The sequence below is a fragment of the Camellia sinensis genome, unplaced genomic scaffold (assembly GCF_055761805.1).
Source record: "Camellia sinensis isolate YWXY unplaced genomic scaffold, ASM5576180v1 Unanchor1, whole genome shotgun sequence".
NCBI lineage: Eukaryota > Viridiplantae > Streptophyta > Magnoliopsida > Ericales > Theaceae > Camellia > Camellia sinensis.
The window spans coordinates 27,651,298-27,668,985 of NW_028128987.1; the positions used below are offsets into that span (position 1 = coordinate 27,651,298).

The 17,688-nt window shown below is 36.3% G+C and overlaps 1 protein-coding gene across 1 annotated transcript in view; it reads left to right on the plus strand.

The window, feature by feature from the left end:
* Positions 1-13,256, plus strand: part of LOC114285947 (glucosidase 2 subunit beta) — a 47,652-nt gene extending 34,396 nt beyond the window's left edge. Inside the window, exons 8-17 of the mRNA XM_028229037.2 lie at positions 10,001-10,328; positions 10,509-10,613; positions 10,703-10,804; positions 10,922-10,979; positions 11,076-11,144; positions 11,943-12,030; positions 12,327-12,388; positions 12,491-12,542; positions 12,634-12,731; positions 12,852-13,256. Of these exons, the coding sequence (XP_028084838.2) occupies positions 10,001-10,328; positions 10,509-10,613; positions 10,703-10,804; positions 10,922-10,979; positions 11,076-11,144; positions 11,943-12,030; positions 12,327-12,388; positions 12,491-12,542; positions 12,634-12,696 (927 nt within the window). The 3' untranslated portion in view covers positions 12,697-12,731; positions 12,852-13,256. The remainder of the gene's footprint in view (positions 1-10,000; positions 10,329-10,508; positions 10,614-10,702; positions 10,805-10,921; positions 10,980-11,075; positions 11,145-11,942; positions 12,031-12,326; positions 12,389-12,490; positions 12,543-12,633; positions 12,732-12,851) is intronic.
* Positions 13,257-17,688: the final 4,432 nt, after the last annotated feature.

Here is a 17,688-nt window from a genome sequence, read left to right on the forward strand (position 1 = left end):
AATTGATTTACTTGTCTCATACGCGGCCTGATATTGCCTTTGCAGCCAGCATGGTAAGTCAGTTCATGCACTCACCAGGGGCAGAGCACTTTGAGGTCGTTTATAAGATCTTAAGATATTTGAAAGGAACTCCAGGGAGAGGCTTACTGTTCAAGAAACATGGACATCTTCAAGTTGAAGTATACACAGATGCAGACTGGGCAGGAAGTGTTACAGACAGGAGATCAACATCCGGATACTGCTCCTTTGTAGGTGGGAACCTAGTTACATGGCGGAGTAAAAAACAGAATGTGGTAGCTAGAAGTAGTGCAGAAGCAGAGTTCAGAGCTGTTGCCCATGGAATTTGTGAAGTAATGTGGATTAAAAGAATTCTTGAAGAATTAAAGCTTTCTCACCCGACACCTATGAAGGTCTATTGTGACAACAAAGCAGCTATATCTATAGCTCATAATCCAGTTCTACATGATCGCACAAAACATATAGAAGTGGATAAGCATTTCATCAAGGAGAAAATCAATGCTGGCATAATCTGTATGACCTACCTTCCAACAGGTGAACAATTAGCTGATGTGCTAACAAAGGGACTACACAAGAAGCAATTTGATAAGCTGACTAGCAAGCTGGCTATGGAAGATATCTTCAAACCAGCTTGAGGGGGAGTGCTGGAAATTTGTGTTAATGCATATAATAAGATAGTGGCATGTATATAATATGATAGTGGTGTTGGTGGTAGATAGTGGCATGTATAGAATATGATAGTGGTGTTAGTGATAGATAGTGGCATGTATAGAATATGATAGTGGTAGATAGTGGCAATATATAATATGTAAGTGGCATATAATGGGTTATAATGATGTTTGTAATATCTCCTATATAAGGAGTGTCATTTGGTCTTGTAAAATAAGAAGTTTTGAATATAACAGAAATATATTCCTTCTTCCTCATATTTTCGGAGTTCTTCTTCCTCATATTTTCTAAGTTAAATTTATAAGAATTAGTATCATATTGCATTTTTTATTATCTTTGAATGATATATTCGTATATATAACATATAAAAAATATTTAAAATTATCGTGTCTTGTATTTTTTGAAAATTGGCTTGTCAGCCTATACTTGTCGTGTCGCATGTTCGTGTTTGTGTCCATGTCCATGTTTCTTAGGCTGCTACATATGAAATATAGGAACCAAAGGCAAGAGTGGAGTGGTCTAGCTTAACATGGTTTATAGAGCACATACCAAAGATTATTTTTGTGGTGTGGGTTGCGTTGATAGGGAGATTAAGCACTAATGATAGACTCAAAAGCTTTGGTATCAAGCAACGTCTATAAAGCACTGACACTTCAAAGCAGTTGTCGTAGTCGTGTTGGACACAATGACAGGGCGGTGACATGTACGGGAGATGCCAGTTGGCATGTCCCTTTTTTTTAATTAATTTATTTTCAAAAGACTGTTTGTTTTTGGGAACTTGGAGTCTTCAAAACTTAAGGTGTTGAGTAGGATTGAAGAAATGGATGCGTTGGAAATGCGAGGGGATCTGGTTGAGTCAATGAGGAGAGAGAGAATTGAGCTTAGGTTGAAGTTGGAAAAGTTGATTTTTAGGAAGCGGATTTTTTGGGCTCAAAAGGCAAAGGTGAAGTGGTTGAAGGAGGGGGATATTAAGACGTTAATTCAAAGTTTTTTCATAAGATTGTAGAGGGGTAAAGGAAGAAGTTTATCAAAAAATTGGAGGTAAGTCCATTATTAGTAGAGGAAAGGGAAGATCATATGGTCAAAGGGATTTTTGATTTTAACTCAAAGTTGTTTTCAAAGGATGAGATGGTTAGACCAGGGATTGAAGGACTCGAGTGGGGGTTTATTGCTCTAACAAGTGCAAGTTGGCTGGAGAGGCCTTTTGATGAATTGGAAATTAAAGAGGTGGTCTTTGATTGTGAAATGGACAAAGCTCCAGGTCAGATGGTTTCTCAATGGCTATCTTTTAGGATTGTTGGGAGGTGGTGAAAGGGGATTTGATAAGAGTATTTACGGAATTTCATGAGATGGGGCTGGTTAACCTGTGTGCAAATGCCACATTCATCTGTTTAATTCTTGAGGAGTGTGTCGTCAGAATTGGCAATTTCAGGCCCATTAGTTTGGTCACGTCACTTTACAAGATTTTGGGAAGGTTTTGTCAAAAAGGTTAAGGACTTCTTGGGGGGCAACTGTGTCTCCAACACAAGGGGCTTTTGTGAAAGGTAGACAGATTTTAGATGTGGCTTTGGTGACAAATGAGGTGGTGGAGAAATATAGAAGCTTGGGAAAGGAGGTTCTTGTCTTTAAGGTGGATTTTAAGAAAGCTTGTGATCATGTGGATTGGCAGTTTTTGGATTTTGTATTGGATAAAAAGGGTTATGGAGAGAGATGGAGGTCATGGATTAGGGGGTGTTTGGCGACTTGTAATATGTTGGTGATTGTCAATGGTAAGAAGAGTTTTATGGCTTCTAGAGGTTTAAGGTAGAGGGATCCTTTATCTCATTTTCTTTTTATTTTGGTGGCAGACGTGTTTGGAAGGATGGTGGACAGGGCTAGAGAGGTAGGTTTGTTCGAGGGGTTACATGTTGGTAGAGATAGGATTAGCGTGGCACATTTACAATTCGCGTATGATACTATTTTCTTTTCCTGAAGAGATGAGACAGATGGTTAATCTTTTTTCGGTATTGAGGCTTTTTGGGGTAATAATCTCAGGGCTTAAGGTCAATTTGGAAAAAAGTAGTGTGGCGGTTATTAGTTTGGATAATAATTAGCTTCAGCGAGTGGCTGTGCTTCTAGGATGTGGTATTGCGACACTTCCGTTCAAGTACTTGGGTCTCCCTTTTGGAGGTAATCCTAGAAATGAATCGTCCTGGAGCCTAGTTGTGGAAAAGATAGGCAAAAGATTGGATGGGTAGAGTAGGGTGATACTTTCATGAGGGGGTAGGTACACTTGCCCTCAGTTATTCAAGGATGAAGGTATGATCTGATTTCGATTTCGTTAAGACAGTTTTATGTGGTATCCCAATTTATTTTGTCTTTGTTTAAGGTTCCAGTCAAGGTGGAAAGATCATTAGAAAAATTGATGAGGGATTTTCTTTGGGAAGGAAAAGATGAGGGCAAGAAGGATCATTTGGTGAATTGGGAGATTGTTTCTTGTCCCAAGGAGAAGGGTGTATTGGCTACAGGTAATATTGTGGCTAGGAACATGGCCTTACTTGGCAAGTGGTTACAGAGATTCCCAATTGAGTGTGATTCATTATGGCATGCGGTTATTAGAAGCAAGTATGGGGTTCATGCTAATGGTAGAGACTCACAGGTGGTCTCTCGGGGTAATGGATGTGCTCCTTGGAAGTCAATTTCTCATATTTATCCAATTTAATCCCCGTTTTCTTTCTGTAAGGGTGGGAAATGGTGAAGCTGTCAAATTCTGGGAGGATATTTGGGTGGATTCTTCTTCCTTTGCTTTGTCTTTTCCACATTTATATAGTGTCTCAGTCTCATAATTGTTCTATTGCGGCTTGCTATTCTTTGGCTCCAATTTCGTGGAATTTTAATCTTCTTAGGAATCTGAATGATAGGGAAGCTAGGGAGTTAGTGTTTTTGTTGTCAAGGCTTGAGCATGTCTCTTTGGTTCCAAACTTGGAGGTTAAGTGAGTTTTGGGCTATTCATTCATCAAGTTATTTTTCTTGTAAATATTTTTTTGACAAAATCATTGGTAAGCCTCACTTACCTTGGTTTCCTTTTCAAAAGAAGATTTGGAGGGCTTGTGTTTCTCTTAAGGTGAAGGTGTTCATGTGGATCTTGGTTCATGGAGGCACTTTGACAAATGGTACATTGTAAAAAAGGAGACTTTCCCATTTTCTAAATCCTCAATGGTGCATCATGTGTTGTAGGAATGGAGAATCACTGGACTATTTATTTTTGCATTGTCTAGTAACATTGAGTTTATGGCAAAGTGTTAAAATCCACCCACTACACCACTACCACCTCACCTACTCCACTAAACCTAACCCACTACACCACTACCACCTCCACTTCAGCTACTCCACTAAACCTAACCCACTACACCACTACCACCTCACCTACTCCACTAAACCTAACCCACTACACCACTACCACCTCCACTTCACCTACTCCACCTACCACCTACTACCACCTACTCTTCTATATATAGGAATCATGAATCATTGTAATTTATATCAAGTAATCAATAATATACATCAATTTATTTTACATGGTATCAGAGCAAGGTTAAGCTCTTGGTATTCTTCGCCTTCCGGCGGGCGGCAACTTTGCCTTGACCGCCCGCCGGACCTCAACCAATTTGAGACCTCCATCAACTCGCAAGACCTCTCTCATACTTTCTCTTTCTAGAACAAGCCATGGCTCGAAACCATGCGGGTTGAAGTCAGATCTGTCATCAATTTTAACATGGTATCTGATCAGCTTTATCATGCAGCTCCAGATGGCGAAGCATCGTTACAGCACTCAACATTAGAGCTGTTGGGTTTGCCAGATTCTTTCCAGCAATATCAGGTGCAGAACCATGCACAGCCTCAGCAAGAGCAATGCCTCCCTCACCAATATTGCAGCTTGGTGTTAAGCCCAAGCCTCCAATCAACCCAGCACAAAGGTCACCGATAATGTCACCATACAGATTAGGCATCACTAGAAGGTCAAAAAGAGCTGGATTTTTCACAAGCATCATACAGCAGTTGTCAATAACAACTTCCTCATATGTTATGTCAGGATACTTCTCGGCAACTTCGCGACAACACTTAAGAAAGAGACCATCAGTTTTCTGCATGATGTTGGCTTTGTGGATTGCAGACACTCTCTCTCTACCATGGGCCTTAGCATAGTGAAAGGCATATTCAGCCACCCTCAGACTTGCTTGACGAACACTCTCTCTCTACCATGGGCCTTAGCATAGTGAAAGGCATATTCAGCCACCCTCAGACTTGCTTGACGAGTAATGATCTTCAAACTTTCAACCATGGGCCGTCTGCAAATTCACTCTCTCTCTCTCTCATCTTTCCACTTTCAAACCCACAATCCTTTTTTTTAATCAACCCACTCCCTCACTTTCTTTAAACCCCTCTTTCCCTCACATGGGCTTGTCCTCTCTCTCTCCTCCGTTTGATTTCAAAATCCATTATTTTTATTTATTTTCTCCAAACCACTTTCCTTATTTCCCCATCTTTCATTTTGATTTCAAATATATTTTTATTATTTCTTTATTTATTTTTCTTTCACATTATTTTTAATCTTTTTCAAACCCATTTTACAAATTTGCCCAACCAACCATATTTTATTCATCTCAGGGATCAACCCTGATTACACTTTTACACACAAAAAAAAAAAAAAAAACAAAACAAACAAACACATCCACAGGCGGGATTTGTTTTTTCTTATCTACTCTGCCGCCGGTCTCTTCTTCTTGCCTCCGTCCTGGGCGGCCCTTGACGGTGCTGCCTCCGTGTTTCCTACGCCGCCGAGCACGTTCACTCCTCCATACTCCTCCACTGCAGCATATGGCGGACCTCCAAATCGGAACATCACAGTGGCCTTCCGCTTCAGCTCCTTATTTTCTGCTTTCAGCACACTTATCTCTGCTCGCGCATCCTTATACATGCGTTGGAGCAAAGCCAGTTGGGTGTTTAAATGCTGCACCTCATTTGTCCTACTCTGCAGCCGGTTCGACAAATTTGTAACCGCAGTCATGGTTTCCACACATGACTTCAAAGTATATTGATTGGCCTCCACATCCGACTGCACTGCCATTCTTTGCTCCACCGACCGCATCGGAAAGTTCAACGGAGCAAACTCCGGGGCGCTTGGTTGAGGTTCCAGTGCCACCGCACCAGTTCTCTCTCTTGTTGACTCGTTGAGGTCGGGAAAGAGGGTGAGCAGTCCACGGGAAGACGAGGAAGAGGCCATATTCTGGGTAGCTGAACGGGAAGACGAGGCCATGTTATGGGTTGCTGAGTGTTTCAGAGAACGGTTGGTTACAGAATGGCAACAGAGTGTTCCAGAATCTCTTTCTCAGAAACGGAAGAGTTTTTTCAAAGGATTTTCGGCGGTTTCAGACTGGTTTGCACAGCCTCCGCCTCAACCTTGGTTAAATAGCCGAGGCAGACACGCGCATCATGCGCCTCTCGGCGCTCGACCGACAACATGGGCGCTCCTTTTGATAGGCACGCCTTTTGATGGCACGCCTTTTTATGGATTGGGCACGCCTTTTGATGGCACGCCTTTTTATGGATTGGGCACGTCTTTTGATGGCACGCCTTTTTACAGATTTGGCACACCTTTTAAGGGTGTGACTTTTTAAGGGTCCGACAAGACTCTGTAAACTGTCCCGACATTGATTCCGGTTAGCTCCTTTATGGGTCCGACAAGACTCTGTAAACTGTCCCGACATTGATTCCGGTTAGCTCCTTCATGGGTCCGACAAGACTCTGTAAACTGTCCCGACATTGATTCCGGTTAGTTTCTACAAGGGTCCAGCAAGACTCCGTAAACTGTCACAACAACTGTCACAACATTGTCTGCTACAACGGTCCGACATGACCCCATAAACTGTCTTCTACATCGGTCTACCATAACCATACAGTCTTCTACAACGGTCTGACACGACCATACAGTGTCTCCTATCCTCTTTTATTTTTATGTATTTTCTTGTTTTGTTACTCTCTCCAAACTCAAGTTGGTTAGTTCCTATCCCCCTTGAGTTTGCGGGGGGCTGTTAAAATCCACCCACTACACCACTACCACCTCACCTACTCCACTAAACCTAACCCACTACACCACTACCACCTCCACTTCAGCTACTCCACTAAACCTAACCCACTACACCACTACCACCTCACCTACTCCACTAAACCTAACCCACTACACCACTACCACCTCCACTTCACCTACTCCACCTACCACCTACTACCACCTACTCTTCTATATATAGGAATCATGAATCATTGTAATTTATATCAAGTAATCAATAATATACATCAATTTATTTTACACAAAGGTTGCTTAGTTTGGGGGAGGTTATCTGGGTGGCTCCAAAAACTAGTGCACAGATGCTTTTAGTTGAGTTTAGAGTTTTGGGCAGAACAATGAGGGCCAAGGTGCTTTGGCTTTGTGCAGTCTTTGTGACTTTTTGGGTTATTTGGCTGGAGAGAAATGCATGTGTTTTTGAAAGAACTATATAGACTTTTAATGGGAAAGAGTTCGACATTTAGCTTCTTTTTGGGCTTTGCTGAATCCTCTTTTTGGACGGATTCCACTTTTTTTTTATTGTTGCAAATTGGGTGTCAGTGTGTAATATGTAGTGTGATTGTGATTGTGCCTTGCGACTATCGCTACTTCTTGTTTTTTTATTTTCTTTGTAGAGGATGCCTCATCCTTGTATTAGTTTTGTTTTGGCTTTGTGCCTTAAGAAATTTTTTTGTTGTCGACCCAAAAAAAAAAAAAAAAAAAAATTTTGGGAGTTTGTCTTTCTTTATTTTATTTATTTATTAAGAATGGTTAATGAAAAGGGTTTTTTTTTTTTTTAGGGTTCTTGATATTAAAATTTTATAGTATAAAGGACATTTAATATTTTTATAACGTCAAGGTTCCTCAATATTGATCCAGAGAAATTCCAGTCCAGAGAAATTTTTCCCAGAGAAATTTCTCTGGAGAGTGGGAAGTATATGGAAGGCAGAGAAATTTCAAATTTCTCTGGAGAGTCCATGAAAGGCCAGGGAGGGCAGAGAAATTTAAAATTTCACTGGAGAGCATTGTTCCTTTTTCTGTCTGTTTGGGATCCAAGAAAATCACACTGCCTCGCAATCACCGCCCTGCCCTTACTCTCTCTCAATCTACTCTTGCTTTCTTTGGAGGAGACTATTATTGCTTCCAGGAAAGAAGGCCCAAGTGTTTCCTTCAATCTATACATACATACATACAGACATTTATACATCTATATACAAACACCACTTCATACTTTTTTTTAAGGTAAGTGCATTATATTAACTCTCGGACTCACTCACATCGGCACTCAAGCTATAACTTCCACAGAGCTCACTTTGCTGATCCGGCCCATCTTCAGACGAAACACTCCCCATAGACAATCGATCAAAAGTTGTGACCTGCTCTGTGAAAGTTTAGATGCACATTTCGTCGTCAATGAATGTCTCGCGTGGTCTGTGAATTGTAGAGAAATGGTGATGCTGGTGGAGGAGAGGCGATCTGCGAAGTTGATCTGAATGAGAGGTGCTGGCAGCAACAGTGGAGTAGGCGATAACTACGACGGAGGTGAAGTGATGAGATCGGGGAGATAGAGAGTGGTGGGATTGATTTGGAAATTTTTGTGTGGTATATATGATTGTGGGGGTGGAGGACCTCAAACATAATAAAATAATATTGTGGATCTCTTAAATTATCAAATATGGGAGAGGGACCTTAGACTAATTTTCCCTAATAAAAAATAGTATTTAAAAGGGAAAAGGTAAAGTGGTGTACAGGGAACCTGTGTTAACTCTTTACTTATTAGACCACATGATCATCATTTAAAAAAATATTTTCATTAATTTAAGTCTAAATATTTCATATTTATTAGATACATTTAATATCTAAGTGTAGATATATTTTTCTATGTAATTTAGAAAAAGTGACCCAATATTTACGATTCCCGATTCAGTATAAGACCATTTTGATTCACGATTTGAATTCCGATTTGACGACTATGCTTCAACTATTTTTGACTGAAGTTCATTTGGCTTTTTTGAGAATTGGTCCAATTTTTTGGCTGAAATAACAAAGAATATTAAAAGTTCATTTCCTCCTGAATTTTGCAGCAGAATATTTCCAATTCTTTTAAAAATATTCCAATTTTTGGTCATTTTTACCTGAATTTTGACAAATTTGAAATAGGGCACCATTTTTGGATTTAGTTTTCAGAGAATTAAATTGTGCATTGACTGATTTCTAAGTCCATGAACCTGCACTTGCTACATCACATTTTAGAATATTTACTGTACCGTATCTATGGTTAAATTTTATTGGACTTTGTAACTAAAAATATATGTACTGGTGATTGATTCAATTAAGAGGCAAACTATGTACGTGGATTTTAAGAGGGTTTCAATGGAATCTGAGGCAAACATTGACTCTATTCTGAGCTATGAAGCATGGCTACTTCGAAAAATATGCCATACCCGTACCGGGTACTTACCGGCGTATAGTACCTCGTATAGTACTTCTACAGACGTACCGGGTATACAAAACACATACCCAAGTTTTTTCTTTTTAATTTTTGTCATACCCAGATGTATCTAGTATATACTCAAGGCATACCGTACCTCAGTTGAAACAATATTTTCTTCTACTACACAGATAAAACTCCTTTCACTATACTTCTTTTTTATTTTTATTTTTTATGTTTGACATGATTTTAAAATTAAACTATGGTTTGTAAGATATTTAATATATTGACATTTAATTTTGATTTATGCCTTTACTTTTGGCATTAAATGTTAATTATAGGTTGGACCTTAACAAATTAAACTATTTAATTAATTTTTGTATTACTATAAATTAACAATAAATATTTTTTTACAAGCGTACCAAGCCGTACACGTACCCTATTTTTTTTTTGAATTTTACCATATCGACGTACCCGTATCGTACCCGTACCCGTGCTTCATAGATTCTGAGTATTTAAAATGATTTTTTTTAAATTTGCACGACTATATGCCAAGAGCAAACTCCATTTTGATAATTTTGAAGAACTTGAAATGTATTCCCTTCCAGGGTATTTTTGTGCCTTGAGCAAAGATCTCTCTTCATCTTTGGAAATTGGAAGATGCCTGTTAGTGTTGGCATTTCATTGGAATTTTAAGTGATTGCATGTAGTTACTTGACAACCATTTTTGACCTTGTCATACATGGGTGCCTTCAACTTAATTTGAGGAGAAGGATATTTACATTGTATGGTGTTTTTAGGAAAATGATGCATCTGAAGATGCTGAGTCACTATCAAAGGAAGAGTTGGGTCGTCTTGTTGCTTCCCGTTGGACAGGAGAAAATACAGGGCAGCAAACTAGGGAAGTTGATGCTGTGAAAGACGATAAACCTGAAATCTCTGAGGAGGCACCAAAGGATGTACATGATGAGGAGTACAGAGGATATGATTCAGAAACTGAGGATGACAGCCAAAGATATGATGACGATGATGGTGAAGATGATCCTGTGGAAGATTTTGGAGATGAGAATCATGACGATTTTGGTTCTTCGTACAAATCTGTGTCAGATGATGATTTAGACTTGTCAGGTTTGCAACTGCTTCTTCCAATATTCCCATGAAAATGTGAAGCCATTCCTCAATGTTTCATTCTGCAGCTACAGTGAATTTTATTTATCTATTTGTTTTGGGATAAGTAGCATCTACAGTGAACTTTAGTTTCCCGATTTATTATTTTAGTTACTTGTAATCATCATATTACATGTTCAGATATAACAACCGCGAGTAACCCATCTTGGTTAGAGAAGATACAACAGACTGTGCGCAACATTCTACAAGCTGTTAATTTGTTCCAGACTCCTGTGGATGTATCAGGTAGCAAAAGAAATTTTGTTTATTATCAATTGGAAACAATAATGACTGCATGCATGTAAAAGGGTTATCTGTTGTGTTGGCTTCTGTAGAGGCTGCTCATGTACGCAAAGAATATGATGAAGCCAGTGCCAAGTTGTCTAAGATACAATCAAGAATATCAAGTTTGACTAAAAAGTTAAAACATGACTTTGGTAAGTTGAAGTGAAATTCAGTTACTTGCATCAATGCTGCTGTGTTTATTTCTAAATGAAGAGGTTTGTTGTTATTGGCTTGCCTTCTGTATCTGAACCCAAAAATCATTATTACAGGTCCAGAGAAGGAGTTCTATTCATTCTACAATAACTGCTTTGATATCAAGCAGAACAAGTTACAAACTTCTTATTCTCTTATGTTTGGTTACTATTTTTCAAACATTAGTTTTTTCTCATTTAATATTCATGGGAATTGCAAATATTGCTTCAGGTATGTTTACAAAATTTGCCCATTCAAACAAGCTTCCCAGGAGGAGGGGCACAGCACAACTCGCTTGGGGTAGGCATCTATGTCATCCATTTTGCCCCTTACACTCTTTGGAGTTCTTTCCCTGTTAAGGAAACTGAAAACTTATGGGTTGGACTGCAAGGGGTGGATCAAGTGATGTTGTAGGATTACTGGTTTGGTCATGTTGTGAGTGTGATGGTAAATTGGTAATCACCATTTGGGAGATCCAGGTCGAGAATGAACTTGAGGAGACCCTTGCTTGTCTAAGCAGTCATCTGTATATTATTGTTTTTGTATGCTGGAAACATCAGATAATGAGGATGAAGCAAACTAGTTGACTATCATATGGGAATATCTAATTTAGGCTCGTTTGGAAAGTAGCTTTTTTATTGGCTTTTTGGCTAAAATATGAGATGAAAAAAAACCAATATGTTTGGGAAGGATTTTTTGACTTTTTATGGAAAAATGGGCAAAAAGTAGCGTGAATGGGAAGGAATCTTTGAATTTGTAGAGTGAATGTGAAGGAATCTGTGACTTTTTTGTACAAGTTGAAAACTTTTTGGATAAAATAATAGCCACTTGCCAAACGACCCCTAAGACTGATGCTTCTTCCCATCCTAATGGTTATACAATCCTTCTCTTTTACCTTGTTAGTTGACTGTCACTTGAGTGACTGCCAACCTTAATGGTTACACTGATACTATGCACATTTTATTTATGGAAATATTTAAGGATACATGTACCGGTTATGCTCATTTTATGTTTTTCCTTGTAGCCACCAACATCACATTTTTTTCATTTATATTAGCTTGCTGTTTATTATGTTCTCTCTCCATTACCTGAATATAGGGATTGGGAAAAATTTGAGGACTCATACAAAGTCATGCTATTTTCAAGTGGGGATAAATGCTGGAATGGACCCGATAGAAGTTTAAAGGTATGTACTGACCATCATCTTATTTGGCTTGGTGATGCATTGGTTTAGTATGATGTGGTGAAACTAATCTTTAAAAAGTTCTGTTTCAATTAGCAGAGATGTAGTCGACCCACATCCATAGGATGCCATTCGAATGGTCAATTTGATTTGGTTGTGTGCTGATATTGTGGTCATTGTCTGTTTTCTTTCTCTTTAGACAACTCATCGCCATGGTCTTGTGTTTATTTACTGGAATTTGTCTAATTTGTATAATGTAATAGGGAAAAGAATAATCAACTTATTTACTAACTATACAGGTCAAGTTAAGATGTGGGTTGAAGAATGAGGCAACTGATGTGGATGAACCAAGCCGTTGCGAGTAAATCTCTCTCTCTCTCTCTCTCTCTCTCTCTCTCTCTCTCTCTCTCATGCATGCATGCAGTCCATGCACTAGCATCTGAATGTTCTGTTGTCATGGCAGATATGTAGCATTGCTATCTACCCCAGTTCTTTGTGTAGAAGAAAAACTTAAGGTACTTATTTGTATTCAGTTTAAGTTTCAATCCATACTCTCCTGCTCCGGAACTTCCATGGTATTTGGGTATTTTGTTGAACTTGTGACAGGAACTACAAGATAAACTAGTCTCGATGAACAAGGAGCAACCACAGGGTCATGATGAACTTTAAACCCTCCGGATAGGTTTACGTGGGATCGCTTCAAGGTATGGTGGTTCCTTGAATTGGTTTCTCGCATATACGTACATATACTTCTGTATATATATGTATGTAGATGTATTCCTTTACCCTCTGGGTAGAATGGTTGAAAGGCAGCATTCTTGCAGGTTTAAGTGAGAAAGAGCAATCAGCATTTGAAGTTGCCTTGCTTACACATTTTTGTTTGGAGCTTGCTTAATATATTTTATATAAGATTCTTCACGAATTGTGAAGTTAGGCTTTCCAATGGAAACCGAAAGAGAAAAGGTGAGTTGAGGCTTGAAAGCACTTTTTCCTTTTTGTATGGTTGCTGCTCTGAAACCACTTGGAAGCTCTTACAAGTAGTGAACTTGAACAAATTCTGATTTTCATGTTGTTCATCATTGTGGCTTTTTTTTTTTTTTTTTTTTTTTCAATCGAACTTAGAAAGATGATAGTAGTATGTCTGTCACGAAAATTAGCATTCCTTTTCCCTGTACTCTAGGACTGTCATTTTTCTTACTATAATGCAATTTTTGGAGTTTGAACACCCATGAATTTGGCTGTGAATTTGGTCGAGTTGAGACTTTTACATCTTATTTGGATTTCTTCTGAATTTATATGTATTATATTGTTCTAGTATCTTTTCTTTCCATGTTATTAATTTGTATTATAAAATGATAAACCGCACCGAAGAAGGAATAAATTTATGCAATTTTTCTTCTAATTAGTTTCGTAAATACTGTCTTAAAAATTGTTCGAGTTGTCTGTCTCCATCATCCAACTAATAATGTATGCAAGGAAAAAAAAAAAGAAAAGAAATGAATACCAGAGAATTGCTGTCCTGTACCAAGGAACAGATTGGCTGGTGGGTTTTATTATTTGTAGGCACCTTGAGAATTCATTTCTTACTGTGTAAGTGAGTGAGAGTGAGCGAGAGATAGGATTGAATGATTATTTGCACTTTACGCATATTCTAGATTGGTTATATATTACTATTTCATCATTTTGTGTTGTGGAAGGGGTCTTGGACTTGGTCCTTATTAATTATTTGTCAAGAAAGAGAGAATTTTTAGATTAGAGCTTATAGCTTGATCACTACCCTCTTCCTCCTATTGCTAAAATGAAACAAATTGGTTTGTGCATTCCGGAACTAAGATTTGATTATTGGATTTGTGGAGGGAGAATGAGGAAAGATAAAAACAAAAATGAAGTGAGAAATTAAATTAAATTATTTCCCTGTTTATGATAAATTCACGATTTAAACATAGAATTAGAGAGAAGGTTCAATAAATCAATTTTTTTTTTTTTTAAAAAAAGGGAAATTAGGGTGGCATTCATTTGGAGCTTCTCCAATGGCAAATGCTAATGCTATAATAGCATTTGCCATTGCTATAATTTGGCCATGAACAGTAGTAATTACCAAATTATAGCAATGGTGTTTTAATGGTTACATGCCATTTTGGCATACCTTAACCAACTTTTTCTTTCACTTTTCCAGGTGTTGTTTGGATATAGATATTTTAGTAATTTTTTTATTATTTATTTTTTTTATCTTTTGTGACATTTTTCAAACTTTTTGTAAAAAAAAATATTAATGAACAAGATCTCAGCCGTTGATTAAACAACAATCCAATGGTTGAGATTTATTCTCTAGAATGATCCGTGCTTACCTCAAGAGAAAACTTCCTTTCTCTCTTGCTCTCATCAAACCAATCAGCTGAGATGAGAGCATCTCTCTCTCTCTCTCTCTGGTGTTCCATCTTCATCCATAACAGTCACGACCCCCTTTTCTCACAATCTTTATCAGAAACCCCTCTCTCTATCTTCATTTTGATCATCACAGCCACTAGACGCGATCGCCAAAACCAGTCTTTTCTCTATCTCTCTGCCTGTGTGTGTGTGTATGTGTGTGTGTCTCTCTCTCTCTTTCTTTGTGATTTGCATCACCACCACCAGTGTTGATCACCGATCACCGATCTTCGAGTTCAATGGAACTTCAGTGTTTGACCGAACACCACTGTTTGGACTTCGATGGAGCTCGATTGGTCTAGGAACGAGCGATACAAGTCGATGAAGAAGAAGCCCTAGAGGTCGATGGAGGTTGAGATGAAGAACAAGTTCATCAATCATGCTAGAATCCTAGTATTTATCCTCTAAATTCGTTTATGAAATTTATATAAATTTGTGAAATTTGGATTGATTTGTTCTCAACTAAAATTTGTGTTTCATTTATTCTAAATTGATTATGAAATTTGTGATTTGTTCTAAATTGATTCTGCTATTTGTGAAATTTATGGAACTAGTTCTTGAATGATCATTGTGAAATTGAATTCTGTTTCTGCAACGGATGTCCAATTCTGTTTTCGAAATTACAGGATCCTATGAAATCGAATTTGTGATTCTATTTGTTTATGAAATTTGTGGAACTAGTGAATGAAATCAAATTTGGGAGGTTTTTCTAGTGAATGGATTTTGTTTTTTCAACTGAATTTGGAGTTAAAAATCTGTTGATATTTGATGACGTGGCATGTTTGGCACCTACCATTCAACTTGTCAAATTTGAGAACATAAATGGCATTTGCTATCTTTGGCAAGAAGAATAGCAAACCATTGGAGATCCTTTTTTTGTCACTCTTGCCAAATTATAGCTTTGGCAGCTCCATTGGAGATGCTTTTACAAGTTTGTTTAAGATTTTAAGTACAACAACAATTTGTTTGGTAGTTAAAATTTCTATAATTTCAAACTCTAGAAGAATAAAGAAATATTTTACTTTAAAAGACAATAATAACCTTGCAATCCTATACCTTCTTTTCAAGAACTTCTTCTCTTTCACGATACTCTGTTTACGTTCTGTTCTCTCCCTCTTTTTGACATGTTTCAGATTCACAATTGCCACCACCATTACCATTATTATGATTAATCATAGCAGTGTCTACTATTGCTATTGTCACTGTCCACTACCGTCATCATCTGCTATCTTTATTATCAATCATAGTCATCATCTGCTACCGCCATCGCCATTGTTTGCCACCGCCACCATTCTTTAACTATCATTCTATTCATATCTCTATCAAGTTTATTTGTGACAATGAAGTTTCTTGCACAATCTCCTTTGATCTGTATGTGTTTCTCTCTTTTGTTTTTCCCTTATTCTTCTCTTTTTTCTCTTTGTTAGCTCTCTTTTATTTTTCTTTATTCTCTTTATATCATACAATAAAAGTTCACTGTCTTAGTGAAATTTCACTTAGATAGTAACTAAAATTGTACATAAATTTCATCATTTTAGAACACTCAATTTGAATTTTGTATATATAAATTTGAAATTAGGGACTTAGGTTGCGTTTGGTAGAGTTTTGTAAATATGATTTGAGAGTATGAGTTGCATTTTGAGTTTGTGAGTTGTGGGATTATGATTTGAGTGTAGAAAATTTGTTTGGTTATGATTTTTGAATAGAGTGTTGAATTGAGTTTTGAATTGAGTGTGAAATTGAGTTTTGAAAGTTGATTTGACATGTGAAGTAAGAAAATTTGTTTGGTTATGAGTTTTGGAAAGAGTTTTCAAAACTTAATTCAAATTATTATAACTCATAACAAAACACACTACTTTCACACTATTAAAAATTCTGATCAACACTCATAACCAAACTCTTTTTAAAATTCAATTAAAAAAATTATTATTAACAGAAAATAACATTAATCAATTTTTTAATTGAAAATACTACGAACGAAATAATTTTTTTTCAAAATAAATATTCAAAAAATTTAAATCGTAAAAATTTAAATAATTTAAATAATTTAAATATTCAAAAAGTTTAAATAATTTAAAATGTTAATATTTTAAATTTAAAAATAACTCTACACTCAAATCGTAACCAAACATATAAAACAAAACTCAATTAAGAAATTATTTTTAAAACTCATAACCAATCATATAATTCGAAATTCCGTACTACTTTCACAACTCTACACTCAAATCGTAACCAAATGCATAATAAAAAAAACTAAAATATTTAAAAATATTTTTATAAAATAGAGTTTGAATTTATTTTTATAAAATATTTTAAAATTTAAAAAATTAAAATAGTAATATTTTGAAATTAAAAAATTAAAAAAATTAAAAAATCGTAACATATTTAAATATTAAAATATTTAAAATCTTAACAAAATTAAAATATTTTTAAAATATTTAAATATTTAAAATATTTAAAAAATTAAAATATTGATTTGAATTGAGTTTTGAAAAGAGTTTTGAATTATGTGTTTGGTTATGAGTTTTGAAAAGATGATTATGTTTTGAATTGAGTTTTGAAAAATGGGTATAGAGTTATGATTTGAAAGCTCAAAACAAACAACACACTCAAATCAATGAGTAGAATTATATTTTGAGAGACTTATTAAACGATGCCTTAATTTTTGTAATTGATTTTGAAATTTATAATTTTTTACTTTTTAATAGAAATTTCTTTGAATTTGGTCACTAAAATTTTCACTATGCAAAAGTCAATAAAATTTTACTACGTTTTGACTGACTTTCCCAATGAAATTTCATTATTATTATTTTTATTTTTAAATTTTACGTTGTTCATGTATCTTATATGATAGATATTAATGAGATGATTATAAAAATATAAATTTGACAAAAAATAGAATTATAAATAAAAATTTAATAAATTTTATAGTTTCAAGTCGCTTAAAAAGTGAAAAACGTTATTGATCGAGACACTCGGATTATAAATACTAATTTAAGTTTCTTACGTTCAAAAGTCAACACTCTAAAATATGATTGGTGTTATTAGCCTCTCATGAATTATTTTAGATTCTCTATTTTTTTGGGTCTCTACTTATAAATTTTGAACCCTCAATATTTTCCTCCCCAAATAATATTAAAATTATCCTTGTGAAAACATTCCACCCATTGAATGTACACCCTCCACATCCCATCCCAAACAAACCCCTTTTCCAAAAAATCCTAACAAAACCCA